A 16,853-nucleotide genomic window follows, 5' to 3' on the forward strand; every position below is an offset into this window, starting at 1 on the left:
AACTATGTACTTTAAATTACTTTAATATATTATGAAAGTTTCATTTATCAACAATCTATTCTGCAGTGCATCAGTGTTCAAAGACACAATCGTGCCGTGAACTGGTTTAACTGTTAAGTTCACTTTTGTATCGATAGCTATCGATAATCACATAAAATTGTGATATATCTAATGCTACTTCTTGCGGTCACACTGAGTCTGCTTTTCACTTACACCGCGTTCGGACGCTCCGATAATTTTAAGATAGTCGTAGAATTTATATCAACAAACATAACAGAAACTAATAATAATAAAAGTGTGTGTCTGCAATTTATTATATTTGTGTTAATATATTATTGTAATTGTTGTTTACTTTGTTCGCGTCTATACATTCTATTTCTCTCTCCCTCTCGCTTTCTTGCATCACACAAACAACGCAGTACAACAAATACTATTATTATTTTTATATTTTGTTCAAATCAGTAAATTTCCAATGTGAAAAATATTTGCATAATTTCGGCAACACACATACAAACACAAAACTCACAAGCTGACGCGCATGTGATTATTGCTTAACTAAATTTTACCATAAAACAGCGTCCACAGGCAGAGCTAAAATTAAAAAATACGCTGGCCAATAAATGCAAGTGAAAATGCAAATGCAAACTAATTGAAAAAGGCGCAAACAGAGCAGCAGCAGCAACAACAACAAAGACAACAAGAGGAGCAGCTGGCGACAAAAGTGAAAAGCGATTTCAATTGAAACGTTGTCGCAAATTGAAAACTTGGATTTGGCAGGCAACGAACGAATTTGCTCATAGTGCAAAATGTCAAATACTGAAGACAGCGAGCTGGACCCGCAAATTCAGGTGAGCCCAAGACAGAAATGCACGTGTGTGCCCCCAGCTATCGAGTTTGGTGCCAGGCACCAAGAAGCGCACACAACAACAACAAAAAAGCAGAAAAACATCAACGCTCAGCTGTTGTTGCCTTGACAAGTTAAATTGTTTTTGTTTTACTAGCCTTTGTTTGTAAGTTGTTATTGTGGCGCTCTCTTTGTTGTTTACTTACGTAGTTTCTCACTCTCTCTCTCCCTGTGTCACTTGCTCAGTGAGTGCACTATTAATTAGTTTGACAGTTGTTTGAGCCTTTACAGGAAGCAGGCATTAGTTATTCATTGCACTTTTTGTTTCACATTTCCATTTCCATTTACTGTTTTGTTTTTCGGTTTATTGCATGCGCATTTTCTACGCTCGACTGCATTTTGTCGTCTGACTTTGTGCAGCAACAATAAAAATCAATTTTCATAACGTTTTGCCTGGCAATTAAACAAATTGTGCGCTTCCTTTAATGAAACTGTTAAATATTCATGGGAAACTGCTGCCAAGCGCACTTGACAAAACAGCAGTACTTTTCCAGATGTATGTCTGTCCCTTTCTAGCGCCCGCTCAACTGTCTCAAATGTCCTTGTCAAGTGCGTTTTCTGCCTCACTGTCTCTTCCAAGTAATTGCATTTTATACTCCGTGCGTAATTCGGAACTCACATTCATACATATTCAATTATGGGTGCTTGTGTATGTATTTATGCATGTACATACATACTTATATACTGTTTATGTGGGTATGCTCATTGGATTTGTTTGACCAAATACAAACTCAATTGCAGTTGTGTGCGGCTTAGGTGTGGCTTATGCAGTGCAAGCGAGAGGGCAAAACTCGCATAGCAATTCGGGGAATGGCTACGGCAAGCATAGAAATTAATCAGTTAGGGAAATGCCAAAACGCCGACGCAAGCAGATGAAAACAAATGTGCAAATTTCTGCCCAAAGCAAAATCAAAGTATTTCTTTTGTATTTGTTTTCGAGTGAAGAGACTTGTGCGCAGTTTGCATAAATAAAGCTGAGCTCATGTGGTTTGTTGTTTCTGTTGTTTGGCATGTGGAATTCTTTGTTATGCTGTAACGAACGAGAATTTATAATTAATATAATCATATTAAAAAAGTATTCATGTTCATATACCTATTCTGTGCAGTACAATTAAATGAATAAAATTTCCCATCAATTCCAATCATTTCTCACCCGGCCGCCATTTATCTATTTTTATACACACACAAAAAATCCCACGCTGCGTAAAAACGTTTACATTGAAGTAGAGGCAAATCACATGCCTTGGATGTGTATAAGCAACGGTCTGTGTGTGTGTAAGTGTGTGTGAGAAAGAGAGTTCTCTCATTTGTATGATGTACGAAATTTAAGATCTTCTAAACAAAAAACCTGTTTTTATGCACATAAAGTATACAAGCGAATATTGCCAAATACGTCTTTAAGCACCTTCAAATACACATATATACTACATACATACAGATAAACGATCATAAATATTTATTTGTGTCTTTATGTGGCTTATGTGCTTTTGTAGCATTTCTATGCTTTATGCACCACTTCCTCTTATTTTGCCACCGGATTGTTAGCTGTGCTGAGTATGTTTATCAATGAAATTTATAGCGCGTGCAATTTCGTGGCTCGTTGTCTTATCAAAGATGTCGCCCACACGTCAATAGTGGGAGAAAGAGAGGGTGCGAACTGCGAAAGAGAAAATGAGTGAACAAGTGTAAAAATAGAGAGCAAGACACTTGATGACGTCTGCAGACAGGCGTACGACGAAGAAAGCACAGAGACTAACAATGACAAAAACAATAACAAAATAAAGGCTTCATCTTTATCTCCCATTTATACAGCTGTTTTGCTGTTTATATTTGCGATCAACTGAATTTGTGTCTTAAGACTGCCTCTCACTCGTGGCAGGTGCTAACGCTGGCAAAGTTTAGTCATTTGTGTGGGGGGAGTTTTTTTATTTGTGGATATATCAAGCTTTCTTCATCGTGAACTCGTGAGCTTTGCAATTAGTTAACACTTATCGCTGATGGGTTAATATTAAAAATACCTATTTATAGGTAAGCGATAAAATATGAAATCAACTTAAAGGTTATTTTAAAATAAGTGCAAAATAGATTATTTACCTATTTATTTATATTAAAAAACTTCGTCATTATACGATACACATGCCACATACACTCAGCCATTTATATATAGCCGCAACGAAGCTAAGAAATCGATTATAAACGGATATTTTAAATATTTTTATTTTGCATTTCAATATTTGCCGACATTATCATTACCTTGTTCCACTTGATAATTTGATTACGAAAGGAAACCTAATCCATGTCTAGCAGAATGACTAATACAGACACGATACCTCTACGCCTTTTTTTGTTAGCAAGGTGAGACGAGGCGATATGGAGAACACGAAAATTGTAGTGAATCACGTAATGCCTAGCTGACAAATCATCGTATGTAGATATATAGTATATTAACGATTCAAGGGGTCCCGTAAAACTAATTAACATAGAAAACTGATTAATTAACACGTATACTCAATAGCTCAAAACACGATTTTATTAATAACATCCATGTATAGAAGAGTTTATGTGAGAAAATAGACAATAATAAATATAGCTTACATTTTCTAAAAAAAAATTGTATAAATATAAAAAAGCACCCTTGGCAGCGGTGGGATTCGAACCCACGCCTCCGAGGAGACTGGTGCCTTAAACCAGCGCCTTAGACCGCTCGGCCACGCTACCATGTGATTTGCTGCTGTTCAAATATATTTCTCATGCTACGAGTCGGCGTCTCAGTTGACGCTTTTGTATTTGTTATGCGTAAAATACTTCAAATGCAATTTTGAGTTGAGTTTATTTATTTTTAAATGTTAAGCAGAAGTAAATGATAAAAAAAATTTGTGTTGCTTGCCACTTGCATCAATGGGCGAAGCTCCCACGCATCGCTGTCGGTATTTTTATCTCTGTCACACCATCAGCGTGCGAGTCAGTGCGGCAATTGAAAGTTGAACGAATGCTTCGAGTGCAACTCAGCGCGCCTTAATTTATGAATTTCATAAGCGAGATGATCTAACGGACGTTGTAAGGTGTATGAGAAATGCTAAGAAACGAATTTTGTTACAGCATTTTAGTTAAGTATATATATAGTCATATTTCAAGTTATCTGGCTTATTTATGTATTTATGAATTGATGCTTTATACACAAATTCAAATTCAATTCAAAATTTCATCAACTAATTATAATTTAGTTAGTGTATTTTTCAGCTCTTTGTAGTGTTTGTGTGTCTTTTCTGTTTATCTGTTATGTTTTTGTATTTGACAGCCGCGCCGTGGCGCCTTCATCTCTATCAGTTGCCTCTTTCCCAATGATGCACAAGAGCAATCTATGGCAAAAGTCGACATTTTGCTCGCGGTTACCGCACATCATTTACATTTGTTGTTTGCTGTGGGTTTTTGCTTTAATTAATTCAGGCCGCAAGCAAAATGTACAGCATTTTTGTTATGTTGTTTATGGTTTATATAAGTAGCAACTGAAATCTTAATTGTTGCCTTTTGTTGGGCTTTATCTATTCATATAGCATGACGAACTTGTTTCCAATTTAAAAAAACAAAAAAAAAAAAAAAAAAAAAAAACAAGAAACAATCTTATCATTCTAGCAAGTCATTAACTTGTTTTAGTAGCAATTCGAAAGTTCAATTGATTGAGCACAGAGTTAATGTTCAGTTTCTTAATCGCTTTTGCAATCCGCATAGCTTGTCTCCATCCATTGGATATAATGTTATCTCAGAAATGTGTGTAATATATAGAATGACTTCGACTCTGTGAAATTTAAAATGTTCATAGTTCTTATTAGCATAAATAGCTGTGCCCATTAGCATATAAACTTAATTAATCTTCAAGAATTTGCAATAATTTGATCATTCAAGTTTCTGATACTTAAAACAACTAGCAACTTAACTTAAGTTTAGTCTAGTTAGAGTTTACTGTAGAAGTCAAAGCATGATATGATCACAATGACAATACGCCCTCATTTGTTGAATTCAGTTGAAACAGATTTTTAAATTTTAAGCTTGGCTAAATATTTTGTCTTTATTTTTGTTTCTCTCTTGTGCTTTAGTTAAATCTGCAAACAATTTTCTTTTCTTATTGAGAAATCCATAAAGAAACTTTTGGCTTAACAACATGCCAAAGAACTTCAGAATCATAAGCAAACCGTTTATTATGCTGTCTTTCAACTTAGCTGGCTTTCTATTCACAAAAAGCCAAAGCTCGTATTCTGAGAAAAAGCCATTAATGTTAACACAGCTATATATATATTTATATATGTATATACTGCTATAGCAACATTTTATCCAATTTCTTTTGTTTAACTATTGAACACAAAGTTCATAATTTATAATGTCTGGCATCTCATGCTGCCCACTTCAGACACATTTGTATACCCTAGAGCTGTTCGGAGAAGGGAATATGATTTTATGGATGAGTTTGCGGCAGTCAAAGGATGAGGTATAAATAAAAAGAGGATGAGGAGGATAATTATATATATAGTAGAGTATATATATATATATATATATATATATATTTCTGATCAGATTCAAACAAACATCAATTCGCAGGGCATATGCTAGTCGGATACTGCCGCGCCATTTCACTTTTACTTGTTAATTATCAGATTTTGCCCATTGGCTTCGCATTGTTGACATAACAATTTTTGCCCTGTTTTTGGGTTCAAGTTTTAGGCTAATTAAAATTGTTGCGGTCAATTGCGTTTAACGCTGACTTGCTGCAGCGCCCGGAGACTTTTTTGTTTTTATATAACAGCACTTTCGCAGAGCTTCCAACAACAACAAAGCCAGGGCACTGGCAACACTTGTACTAGTTTAGTTTTAGCCCACTTGGGGTGGAGCTGCGACTTTCTATCTCTCTCAAATCTGTTTTATTTGGCTGCGCCTAATACATATACATATGTATGTATGTTTGTGTGTTTATTTATATAAACATATATATATATATATATATCTTTGTATGTATTTATGTTTCGCTGTTAATGACGCAAAAGCCCTCACTTGAGTTGAATGTCCTTTTGTTAGCTTACACGTGCCCAGCTCCTGCTGCTACTCCTGCTCCTCTTTTGTGTATTACACAAGTTGCTGAAAATGAATCGATGAATACGGCTTCCATTACGGCTCGCATTTCCTTTACCGCTAGCAAATGTTTACGTAGCACTGGGAGGTGGCGTTGGTCAGGAAGTCTACACTCAGTGGTACGAGGCCACCACAACTAGGTCAGGTCATGCCAGGTCGGGTCAGTTCGGAGTAGGGAGCAGGCTGTGTCGCATTGGGCTAGGCTAGCTCTTTTGCGAGCAGGCGTCACGCCACCAGTCGACAGCAGCTGACTGAGTTGAGTTGCTGGCGTCATTTGCTCTGCCTCGGCCGGCAGAGAGGGCAGATTAATAAGCTAATGACATGCCCAGTATTTAACAAAATTAGATATTATATTCGTTGCTACATGATTGAAATTAGAACATTATCCAATTTGATCAGCTTGTCTAGCTGAGTCAGCGGCTAGAGGTCTCTAGGGCAGATGCAACAAGCTGGCATGCTGTTGAAACTTTGTACAGATGTTTCGATGGTTTCTAAATAAAAGTTTAAACATTCAACACAAATACAGTGCCTGACACATGAACCTGTAGATGATACTTTTATTATTCAATATTTTTTTTATAGAAAACATTTTGTTACGAGTTGTTAAGTTTAAACAAATTTCTTGTTAAGAAGTGACTGTAGTGGAGACGTTAGAATTGATGAATGAGCATTAAAAAATACATTTACTCCATAATAATTATTATTATTAGTTCTTGATAATTTTCTAAGCATCTCTTTTCAAAACAAAATGATTTAAAATAAAAGTATTTTTTTTTGTACTAGATAAGTTGATCATAAATAATATTTATTTATTTACAAACAAAAAAAAAAGCAATCAACAAATTTATAGCCAGTGCTTTGGGGCTCCTGTATGTCTGCCAAAAGTTGGTTACCTGAGCAGGAAACACGTCATCTTGACTTGCCTGTAAATACTTTTACCTTATAACTGACGCATAACCTTTTGCCTTTGATTTATATAGTCTATGGCTTGGACTTAACTTTCGACTACACTTCACTCAGCCAACTTTGACGGATGCAGAAAACAAACGTCAGCAAATCGCGTGATATTTGAACGTTAAACGTAAGCTCTATACCTGCTTGATGTGGTTTTGACCCTGTTAGCCGTAGAAGCTTTAAGCATTTGACGTGTTCAACGATTAATCAATAATTTGTTGCTAGTTGCCGAATGTAGAAAAGGAATTTCTGCTGAAATTTAAATGTTATATAAGTATGAAGAGAGTATATAGAATACAATTTTACTCTTCAGAGAATTCCATAAACAGAGTTCAAGAAATGCTTAAAGCTTGCACTCTGTTTTATACAGTTATTTGCTCGAACAAAAAAAAAAAAACAATAAGTATATAATATAAAAGTATATTGCACAAAAATGTATATAATTGAAATTGTGAATCATATTTTCTCTCTCTGTTCTTCTTCTCAAGTGTAGTAAAAAACGAATGCGTCAAAATTGTGCAAAATATTTATAAGTCAAATTCTGAGTCGTCATACCATAAATTTGCCTACAATAAATATTTATTGTTTGTTTCTTATGCTGATAATCAAATATTTTTGCGTGTTCATATCCAAAAGTAAGTACAGCTGAGGCTGCCAAATGTTGGTAAATAATTTACCACCTGGCTGGGAGTTTTTACAATTCAATTGCATTGTCGTATAGTTTTTATGACGTGCCTGACGACACCGCAGTCGCATTGACTATATATCCATTCGTATCCATATTTATTTTAAAGGTCTTTTTTGTCTTTTTTTTCTTTGCCTCTTTTAGGGCCGCTGCACACGACGGCGTTCGTTGTGCCGCTAGGGGGCGCTTTGGTGTTAATTCGCATTTTAACTGTTGCTAACTAGCATTATATTAAGTTTTGTGTTTTATGTTTTGTGCTTTTGGCTTGTTGCATGCTGCACATGGAAATTGTTGGGAAATTGTATACGCCTGTCTGGGCAAGAGGCCTGCAAAAGAAATGCGCTGAAAAAGTTTTAATTAACAAGCACTTTGCAGCAAGGCAAATGCCAGAGCCAGAGCCAGAGCAAAAGCTGTATACTTCCTTTGTGCCAGCGCAGTTGCCAGTGAATTCCAGGAAAGTTCAACTGTTGAAATTTGTGCGGGGCATGAGAAACTGGTTTTTAGGTGGCGGCCAAAAGGTAAGCTGGAACCGGTCCGAGTTGCTTGCGCGTTTGTTTTGGTCTTTAAATCAATCAGATTCCAGACTTGCCCTGCGATGCTCTGCTTCGTTCCACATACACACTTTCGCACACACACACACACGCATGCGTATGCCTCTATAAATGTATCTTAACATGCCCCTTTTGTATATCCGGTATGTGAAGAAATGCCCAACGACCACGATAATCATCAAACTGGGACAAGCTTAAAAGCTGCAACATAAACATACATATACTACGAGAGTATGGATGCAGACGCGGTCAAACTTCAGTTCAAAAATATCATAATTAAAACCAGTTTATTTCGTTTTTGTTACGACCACAACAAAACCAAAACAAAAATTGTAACCGCATGCAGCTCAGCCATCCATGACAATGGAGCTGGTGCACGCCCGCCGGCCACACAATACATTTGGGAATTTTAAAATAAATTTCCAACCAGCAGTTCCTCGACATACAACAAGCAAGCAGCGAACAACAGTAATAAAATACTTTAACTATACAATAAAGCATGTCCAATTTCGCATATTTCCCATCTCACTTATGCGATTTAATTTTTTGCCACCTTTGCATTCACATTCGTCTTAGTTATGGTATTGGCTCAACTGACAGGCTGATACTTGATATTAATTAATTTACATTTTACTTGCTTTTTGAATGTCATGGGAAATTTTCAATACAGACATCTTGGTTTACCCATCAGTATGGCATTCTTTACATTATTTCACTCTGTTAAGATAATATGCATGAAGTTAACAGTAATGTTAAAGTACATTCTGTTAGCTGTTATTTGAAGTAGCCCATTTGCTGGTATGTCTGCTAACGTTGATGTGGTGGTGTGCTTTGAGTTGCGGGGCGCGTGCTACTGAGCAGAATAGCGCGGGTTCGAGTCCGCCTCGCAGAACTAAAAATTTTTATTTACAAAAATGTAGATTACACTAAGGTAGATATATTTATATATTATATTTGGAACGACGATGCCCCTAGGTTTGCTTTGGAATTCGCTGCTCAAAAAGCAATTTCATGTTCACATGGGGCAAAAGCAAGACGTTTTGTTCACTCCACGGAGAGCACGCGTATACTTCATTGTTTAGCGGAACTCTTCACTAAAATTATAAACGACAATACTTTTTTCAATCCATTATTTTAACCTGAAGTTAACGTAATGCCTATGTTTAACCAGTGATATGGCGATATTCTAATTCGAATTCTTGTTCAGTTGCTGTAAAACAATTTAAATTTAACAATTTTTTTTATTTTTTAAAGTTCAACTTTTTTATGTACATTCCTTATAAGCTACACTTAATTAGAGTTCTGGTTTACAAATAAATTTTAGGATGAAAAATGCATTGACAACGAAATACAACAAAATAGTAGAGTTCAAAAGTGACTATCGTTCGGCAGCATTGTAGTGCACGTTTGTGTGGGGGACTCTCGGGCTTCTAAAGCTAAGTACAGTCGCAACAAGGCTTCTCGATCTAAACGAACTCGTAGCCAATGCCAAACTGGAAACCATTCACGGCCTTGTCAGTGGCCTGCTTGCGCACTGGGATACAGTAGTTCAGTTCGATGCGAGCGCGCTCTGCCAGCTTGACCGCTAGCCCAATGCCATAGGCGCTGCGCATGTTTTCTGAAAAGGGAAAAGGGGAATTACATGACATATGCTGCAACGTGCAATTAACTTCGTTGTCTACGCACCCATTGAAAAGGAATTGCTATTGCCCATATTGTAAAACAAATGCATACGGAAATGACTAGCCAGGCCCTTGAAGACGCCGGCAAATGGCAGCGGTGTCCACAAATGTGCGCCCGTGCACCAAAATGTTTGCGCACCAATGGGCGTGCCATCGATAACTGGTCCAGCGCTGCCGTACTTGAAGCCGCGCAATGTCAGCGGACCACCGCAATAAAATAGATTGTTAATGGGCAGCACTGTGGTCTTCTTGGTCTCTTTCATGACGCCAACCCGTCCACAGAACTGGGCCACCAAGCCCGCAAACAGTGGCACATTCATCTCCCCATGCGCCGTGCTGCTGGTGTACGCAATGTTGCCACCCAAGCCGCAATACTCGTTCACACTCTTCAGCAGAATGCCGCGCGTTGGGAATACGCTGGCATCCCGATTGTCAAAGATTAGCGAATATCGCAGCAGAGATGCCAATTTGGGTCCACTGTGATCGCGTATGCCGAACGGCACCGATTTGTTCAACAAGCCCAGGTCCCTGATGGAGTTCTCATACTGCAGCGAGTGTGTGAGCTATGGAGTAAATAACTGTAATTCAGTTTCTATCTCGCATCAATAATTCTCATATCTGTGTACTTACATCAACACCCAGCATTGTGTGTACGCTGAAGTCCAGTAAGTAGCCCAAATTGGTTGTCTGAAACGAACTGATGTCATACCGATCTGTTTGCCGGAATACGCTGAACGAGACTCTGTTCGGGTAGAAAATCAAAATTAGCATTAGTTAATCAGCTCAGCCATTACGACTTACTCAGGTCGATTCTCCCGGAAACGCGTGTGAAAGAAGGGTTTCCAGAACTTAAGCTGCAGATCGTTTGCTCTTGTACTGCTGTAGCTGCCTTGCAGCGATATGCTCTCTCCACGACCCAATATATTCGGTATGGTCAGCTCGGTGCGTAGCGAGCCCTCGTTTTGGCCAATTTCCGTGCCAGCTGAGCCCATGATGCGTGTGAATTCCTTGCCCTTAAGCGTCACCTCATACCCCTGAGGTGTGGCATCCGCACCGCGACTAATGTCAATATGCACGCTCACATCCTTAAAGATGCCCAGCTCGTGCAGATACGATTTGGCTGCCATTGCCTCCAGCATCATCTGCTGAAAGTTGTTCGCCTTGAACAGCCCATCGGCTGCCCGCATCACATAGTCATCGTGGGTGCGCAGCAAGCCGCTCACATTCACCTTATCCACACGCGCGGATATTTTGGTCAGATCATATTTACTGTTTGGATCCTTCGGCATGGCACCGCCGTTCGACATTTAGTATTCGTGTGTTAATTCGTAAAACAGATGTTTATGTTAGTGTTATCTGGCTGGCGACTACTGCAAGTAAAAGATGGATAGATTTAAATACAAAACAGAAGGTGAACATTGTCAAAATGAATTGTTGCATATAATTTAAATAACATTATACAAAAGTTTGACATAAAAGCAGAAAATAGAAATACTATTCGTCTGCATCTTGGAAAAGGTTTAAAAGTTACGAGAGTTCCTAATTTTAAATGACTTCTTTAGTATTCTTATCCAAAATAAATACGTGACATACTTTACCTAACATACTTTTTCGTAATAGTTCACTGTGAATTTACTTTAGATTAAATAAACTGGCTAATTTAACAAAGCACTTGGCTTAAGACGTAAGAGTTCGTCTAATAATATGATTAATATTAAATCGGTATATTCTGCTTTTTGCTTACAGATTGAACTAGAGAATCTCAACAGCGCCACGGATGAGATTAATAAACTCGAAATCGAATTGGAGGTAATAATTGAAAGCATCCATCAGTTGTCAATGGCATTCAATATTAATATTAATCGTTAACAGGAGGCCAACTCAACGTTCCGCATTCTACTGAATGAGTCGACGCGCCGCCTAAAACTCTCCTCCAAGAAGCTAGGCAATTGCATTGAGAAGGCTCGACCCTACTATGAAGCACTGGACAAGGCGCGCGAGGCGCAAATCGAATGCCAACAGGCAGCAGTCAAGTTCCAGCGAGCCAATGGTGAGTGCCACAAATCCAACTTTTCGAATGGCCGCTAAAGCAAATGCGTATTACAGAAATCCATGCAGCAGCCAAGGAAACTGTGGCATTGGCCGAGCAGCGCTTTATGTCCAACTCACACGAATGGCAGTTCGACAACGCCTGGCAGGAGATGCTGAATCATGCCACCCAGAAGGTGATGGACGCGGAGAAACAGAAGGCAGACTGCCATGCCGAACACCAGCGCCGCACGCGGCTCTTTCATGGCGCCGAACAAAAGCTACAACAGCTCGAGGATAGGTTCAGGCGCAGCATAAACAAATCACGTCCGTACTTTGAGGAGAAGCAAGTCTGTCAAGATCAGCTGCAGACACAGAAGAATCGCATACAAGAACTGCAGCAGCAGGTGAGCAGTGCCAAGACGACCTACTCCACGGCTTTGCGCAATTTGGAGCGCATCAGTGAGGACATACACAGACAGCGCGGCGATTATCCAGCGTTAAGCGGTTCTCCACCGCCGCCTGGACCACGTGAGCCAGGCGTGGGCGCTGAATTAAATACTCCCACCTCCAGTACGTTGCCATCGCTGCCCGATTTCCAGATGGAGCTGGAGAAATGCGACTTTCCATCAATAGCGGGTAGCCAAATGTCACTAAGCGCTGGCACAGCTGCAACGGCATCTGCTGTGGAGACAGAGGACGAGGCAGAGGAGGACAATGTGTGCGACTATGATGAAACAGGATTTGGCAATGAGCTACGCGGCGTTGTTGATGAACGCCAGTTGGAAGCGTTACGCCAAAAGGTCAAAATACTCGCAGTGCGACCCATCGAAGGAGGTGACGGTCAGCAGCAGAACGATGTGTGGGAGCACGAGCTGAAGGCTACGGTTGACAAGCTCGATCATCTGATGATGCTTAAGGAGGCGGCCAAGCATCAACAAAATGAGCGAGCAAAATCCACAGAGCTTCGACCAGATTCACTAGGCGCCGAGGCGCTGAAGCGCCACACCGATGTGGACGATGTGGATGCCAGGGATGTTGTCATCAAAGTCAGCACAGCCCCCACAGTGACAGTTACCCACAGCCTGCCCGTAACGCCGCAGCATCAGCCCGGAACAAATGCGAGCTCGATCAAAAAGCTGCAGCAGCAGCTGGCGCCACTGCCATCGGTGAATGTTTCCATGCGTGAGCTGCCACTTCTGGCCCGTTTATCCAATGAGTTGCTCGATCGCAGCAGTGCTGCCATGGGCAGCGTGCGCAGACAACTGCGACGTCGCTCACTCGAATAGCAGCAGCAGCAATTGGAACTAAGAAAGGTGTACCAGCAGCGGCAGCGACTCTTTGAATCAAATTAAAAGTTTGTTTATATTAAATGAATTGTGAAACGTGAAAAAGAAGTGAATGAAACGCATTTAGTTCACACAGAATATTGAGTACACATACATGCTTAAATTAGCATCTACATTTAGCATAAATACTACATATATTTTCGTATATATTAAAATATCATAAATGTTTATTAATGTTGAGTGTCCTGCGTACTAATTGTCTCTCAACTTGTTAATATATCAAATAATTACTTTATGTCCTCTTTTATGTGATTGCAAAACGAAAATTGTAATTTGTGTGACAGGCACTACAAAATAAGCAGCTTTAAGTTAATGTTTAAAACGAATGAAAACAAAAATAAATATCAGAAAAAAATGCAAAAAAATAATGCAACCTATTAATTAAAGAGCAAATGATAAAAATGGGCACACGCACTAAATAGTTTATCCTAAAATAACACAGTAAAATAAAATGAAAAGCAAATGAAAATGGCACTCGGATGAAAGTTAAAATAAGAATGAGAAATGCAAATGAAACGAATTCAATTAGCCAGTTAAAGTAAGGCAAGATTCTCAAATATTACAAAGGATTGTAAGAGCTAATTGTATGTGAATGATAAGGCAAACAAGTAATTCCACATACTTAAGAATACAAATTTCAATTCATAAAACAAATAAAGATGTACATTTGAAATTAAGTTATCAATTGTCTTTTCTTTCCAGTCTCTACTCAAAAAACTACAAATTTTAAAAACTTTTGCCACAAGTCGAGCTTCTATAACAGCTTTATAGATTTTATTATTAGCTTCTTTGCATCCAAAACTTATGCATGTTAGGAATTTTGAGGGCCTTTGCGTATTAAAATTCTGATTGTCGATTGCGTTTGTATTTCTCACCCAAAACCAGTTCTGTTATCATCATACAAAACTTTGATTTACAGAGATTAAATAAACGCCAAATTCATAGTTCTGTAGAGTATTCTAACTATTAGGCAACTGCAATTTTTGGCGCCTATAAACTAAAATAAGGCATGATGTCATTGGCTGCCTGCAGTTTGACACATAAATCTATAAATGCAAAACAAATTTGGACACAAAATATGACCAAAAATTATATAAGTCCGTGGCTTTAATCGTACCTGTTTTCCTGCCACTGTGTTTGCTGGCCACACGCAACACTCGAATTTGGCGGATTTCGGTTCGAACTTTTATAAAATATAAATACACTGAACGACGGTATTTTCAGTTTAACTTTTAACCAATTTCTTTCGACTTGAATGGCACGCGTGCGGCACCAACTAATAATCAACTAGAGATGAGATTTGTGTTCGATACTCATGCCAGTTTTGCGTACATACATCGCAAAGTAACGCGTTGCAGTTGGAACATATTGTATAAACACATATAAAAATACGTTGAAATTTATAAAAGCGTAGTGCAATTTTAAGTTTATAATTTTTATTCGCAATAAGTAGCTTATATGTGCATTTTGATATTTTAATGTTTGTATGGAAGCATCACAGTCAACTTTGAAAGTGCTCATCTCTAAGTTGAGCAACTAGAGATAACCTTCATACGAGTTCGTGTGAATGGCAATTAGTGCGATTTACAAATCAATTGTTTATAACAGCTGTTTAAATGTGTATTTCCCCCCAAGCGGTTGGAAAGCGATGAATTCAAAGCTCATACATCATGTAGGCATGCCCGGGCAGTTATATATATATTGAAGTGAAATTGCATACAATTGTTTATTGCTTAGAATTATTTACTTTCGTGCACTTGATGCCATTCGATTGCAATTTTCGCATTATATCCAGAGCCAGTTGTTTTTTTGGATCCACATCGATAGAGCTTTCAATGGTTTCCCGCGTATTGCGACGCTTCACTTCGACTCCACAAGCACGCAACTTGTTTAGTATTTGCTGTGTGTCGCCCCCATTAGGCGTACTCGCTGTTTGTGTAGACATCATTGATGGATTTTCAACTGCTGTTGGACTATTTGTCATTGCTGCTGCTGTTGTCATTGAGTTGGCTGCATCGGCAGTTCTCATTGCGTCTAGACGTCTTAAGTCCTCAACAATATTTTCCACAACATATATTTGGTTTTTTATATTAGCTGTCATTGCGGGCATATCTGAACTGCCGCGTAGTTTGTGTTGCTGTTGATTTGCGAGAATCGTTCGTTTGGGCGTAGAATGGCGCATTCGCTTGGCGGGTGACTCGGGCGATTGTGCATGCGCCTGCTTCTCCTTGTCTATATCCTTAACTATTGGATTACGCGGGCGGCTTTTGGCAACATTTTCTTTGGCATTGGTGGGCGATTGATTTACCTTGCTGGGTAACGTTCGACTCTCCTCTGTGTACCAGCGCGGATCCTCGAGCTCAGCTTCCCAGTCAATGTTGCATTTTACACTGTTGATATTACGCACCGCGTTAGGCTCATAGATGAGCAGCTACAATCGAAATATTTTATATTTAGCGTATATTTAAAGACACTGAGGATACACTTACCTCTTGCTTGCCATTAACTAATCTTGTCTCTCGCTTCTCATCGTCGTAGAGCAGCTCATCAATGGACGTGACTATGTGCTTGACGCCAATGCATTTGTTGAGATGCGTCTGAAATGCGTCCAGAGATAAATAATGACGCGAGCAGGATCGGCACAGCAATATGAGACGCTTTTGCTGATCATAGAGGATTTCACCGAATCGCACTAGCCGCAGCGATTTAAACTTTCGATTCCCGTTCATTTGTTATTAATTATATATAGAAGTATATATATTCTGTTTTGTAAATTTGTTACTACTTTGGTTTAAGCTCTCGTTTTAATTAAAATAATTCTCACGTATTTCAATGCTTAATGACCTTAATTATTGTTTAAATATATTGTTATTTTGTATCTCTAAGTTGAGGAGTATAAAATTGACAGATTAGTTTTAACGCCAGCTTTATAAATATATTGAAATACTTACTAATGCATTCAAATTCAAATGTTAATGCAGTTGTTATTTGTTCATCTTGGATTATGTTTATATTTATTTTATTATTTTTAAGTTTGTGAATTTATACGTTCTACTCATAGTTAGTTGGTGGTGGCAGAATGATACACGATATCGAGCTGCCGTTCGATATACTTTCGATATATAGTGGCGGTAGGAAAATAAAGAAACTAGTGTTCAAGTCCAGTGTTGTTAAGTATTTAATGTGTCTTTGGCGCGTATTTGAATTTGAAGCTGTGACATTTCATTTTTCAATTTGCGCTCATTCGATTGTTTTGTAGGATTTCAACTTTTGTTAATTTAATTGTATGGTTTGATTTTATGCATTTGCTATGATTTTGTATTGTTGTTTTCTTTTGCCTTAAATGGCAGTTGGCTTTTGTTGGCATTGATTAACGCCCATGCAATTGAAATTAAATCGCTCGCAAATGATTCGTACGGTTGATAGTTGCACAAAAAACGGGCAGCAAATGCCGCACCATTTGTTTGCCATTTTTTCACTCAGCTCTTGTCATATTACATACATACATATGTACACGGTCTGATTTTGATTCCCTGACTCCGACACTGTGGAACGCACAAAACAAAAAAATCAACGAGT

The 16,853-nt window shown here is 38.6% G+C and overlaps 3 protein-coding genes and 1 non-coding gene across 4 annotated transcripts; 1 reads left to right on the forward strand and 3 right to left on the reverse strand.

Annotated features, from left to right (window-relative positions):
* Positions 1-699: 699 nt before the first annotated feature.
* Positions 700-13,593, forward strand: LOC111602551 (SH3 domain-binding protein 5 homolog). Its single transcript, XM_023319706.2, has 4 exons — positions 700-848; positions 11,644-11,706; positions 11,770-11,947; positions 12,004-13,593. The coding sequence occupies exons 1-4, from the start codon at positions 807-809 to the stop codon at positions 13,212-13,214; spliced, it is 1,494 nt and encodes a 497-aa protein (XP_023175474.1). The 5' UTR covers positions 700-806; the 3' UTR covers positions 13,215-13,593.
* Positions 3,541-3,622, reverse strand: Trnal-aag. Its single transcript has one exon. It is a non-coding gene; the product is annotated as a tRNA-Leu (tRNA).
* On the reverse strand, positions 9,496-14,574 carry LOC111602552 (SAM50-like protein CG7639). The gene is made up of 5 exons (XM_023319707.2): positions 14,392-14,574; positions 10,699-11,267; positions 10,528-10,639; positions 9,902-10,460; positions 9,496-9,833 (listed from the first exon to the last, which is right to left on the reverse strand). Exons 2-5 carry the CDS (start codon positions 11,202-11,204, stop codon positions 9,682-9,684), a joined length of 1,329 nt encoding a protein of 442 aa, XP_023175475.2. The 5' UTR covers positions 11,205-11,267; positions 14,392-14,574; the 3' UTR covers positions 9,496-9,681.
* A 182-nt stretch (positions 14,575-14,756) lies between these two features.
* On the reverse strand, positions 14,757-16,030 carry LOC111602554. The gene is made up of 2 exons (XM_023319708.2): positions 15,764-16,030; positions 14,757-15,705 (listed from the first exon to the last, which is right to left on the reverse strand). The coding sequence occupies exons 1-2, from the start codon at positions 16,001-16,003 to the stop codon at positions 15,001-15,003; spliced, it is 945 nt and encodes a 314-aa protein (XP_023175476.2). The 5' UTR covers positions 16,004-16,030; the 3' UTR covers positions 14,757-15,000.
* Positions 16,031-16,853: the final 823 nt, after the last annotated feature.

Source organism: Drosophila hydei, unplaced genomic scaffold, assembly GCF_003285905.1.
Source record: "Drosophila hydei strain 15085-1641.00,03,60 unplaced genomic scaffold, DhydRS2 tig00000060-arrow-pilon, whole genome shotgun sequence".
Classification (NCBI taxonomy): domain Eukaryota; kingdom Metazoa; phylum Arthropoda; class Insecta; order Diptera; family Drosophilidae; genus Drosophila; species Drosophila hydei.

Excerpts from the sequence above, each read along its gene's own strand:
- LOC111602551 (XM_023319706.2), top strand. The coding sequence starts at position 807 with ATGTCAAATACTGAAGACAGCGAGCTGGACCCGCAAATTCAG. Across the intron at positions 11,707-11,769 it reads AACTCGAAATCGAATTGGAG|GAGGCCAACTCAACGTTCCG; the intron begins GTAATAATTGAA and ends AATCGTTAACAG. Across the intron at positions 11,948-12,003 it reads CAAGTTCCAGCGAGCCAATG|AAATCCATGCAGCAGCCAAG; the intron begins GTGAGTGCCACA and ends TGCGTATTACAG.
- LOC111602552 (XM_023319707.2), bottom strand. The coding sequence starts at position 11,204 with ATGTCGAACGGCGGTGCCATGCCGAAGGATCCAAACAGTAAATATGAT. Across the intron at positions 10,461-10,527 it reads ACACAATGCTGGGTGTTGAT|CTCACACACTCGCTGCAGTA; the intron begins GTAAGTACACAG and ends TTTACTCCATAG. Across the intron at positions 9,834-9,901 it reads TAGCAATTCCTTTTCAATGG|AAAACATGCGCAGCGCCTAT; the intron begins GTGCGTAGACAA and ends TTCCCTTTTCAG.
- LOC111602554 (XM_023319708.2), bottom strand. The coding sequence starts at position 16,003 with ATGAACGGGAATCGAAAGTTTAAATCGCTGCGGCTAGTGCGATTCGGT. Across the intron at positions 15,706-15,763 it reads TAGTTAATGGCAAGCAAGAG|CTGCTCATCTATGAGCCTAA; the intron begins GTAAGTGTATCC and ends TTTCGATTGTAG.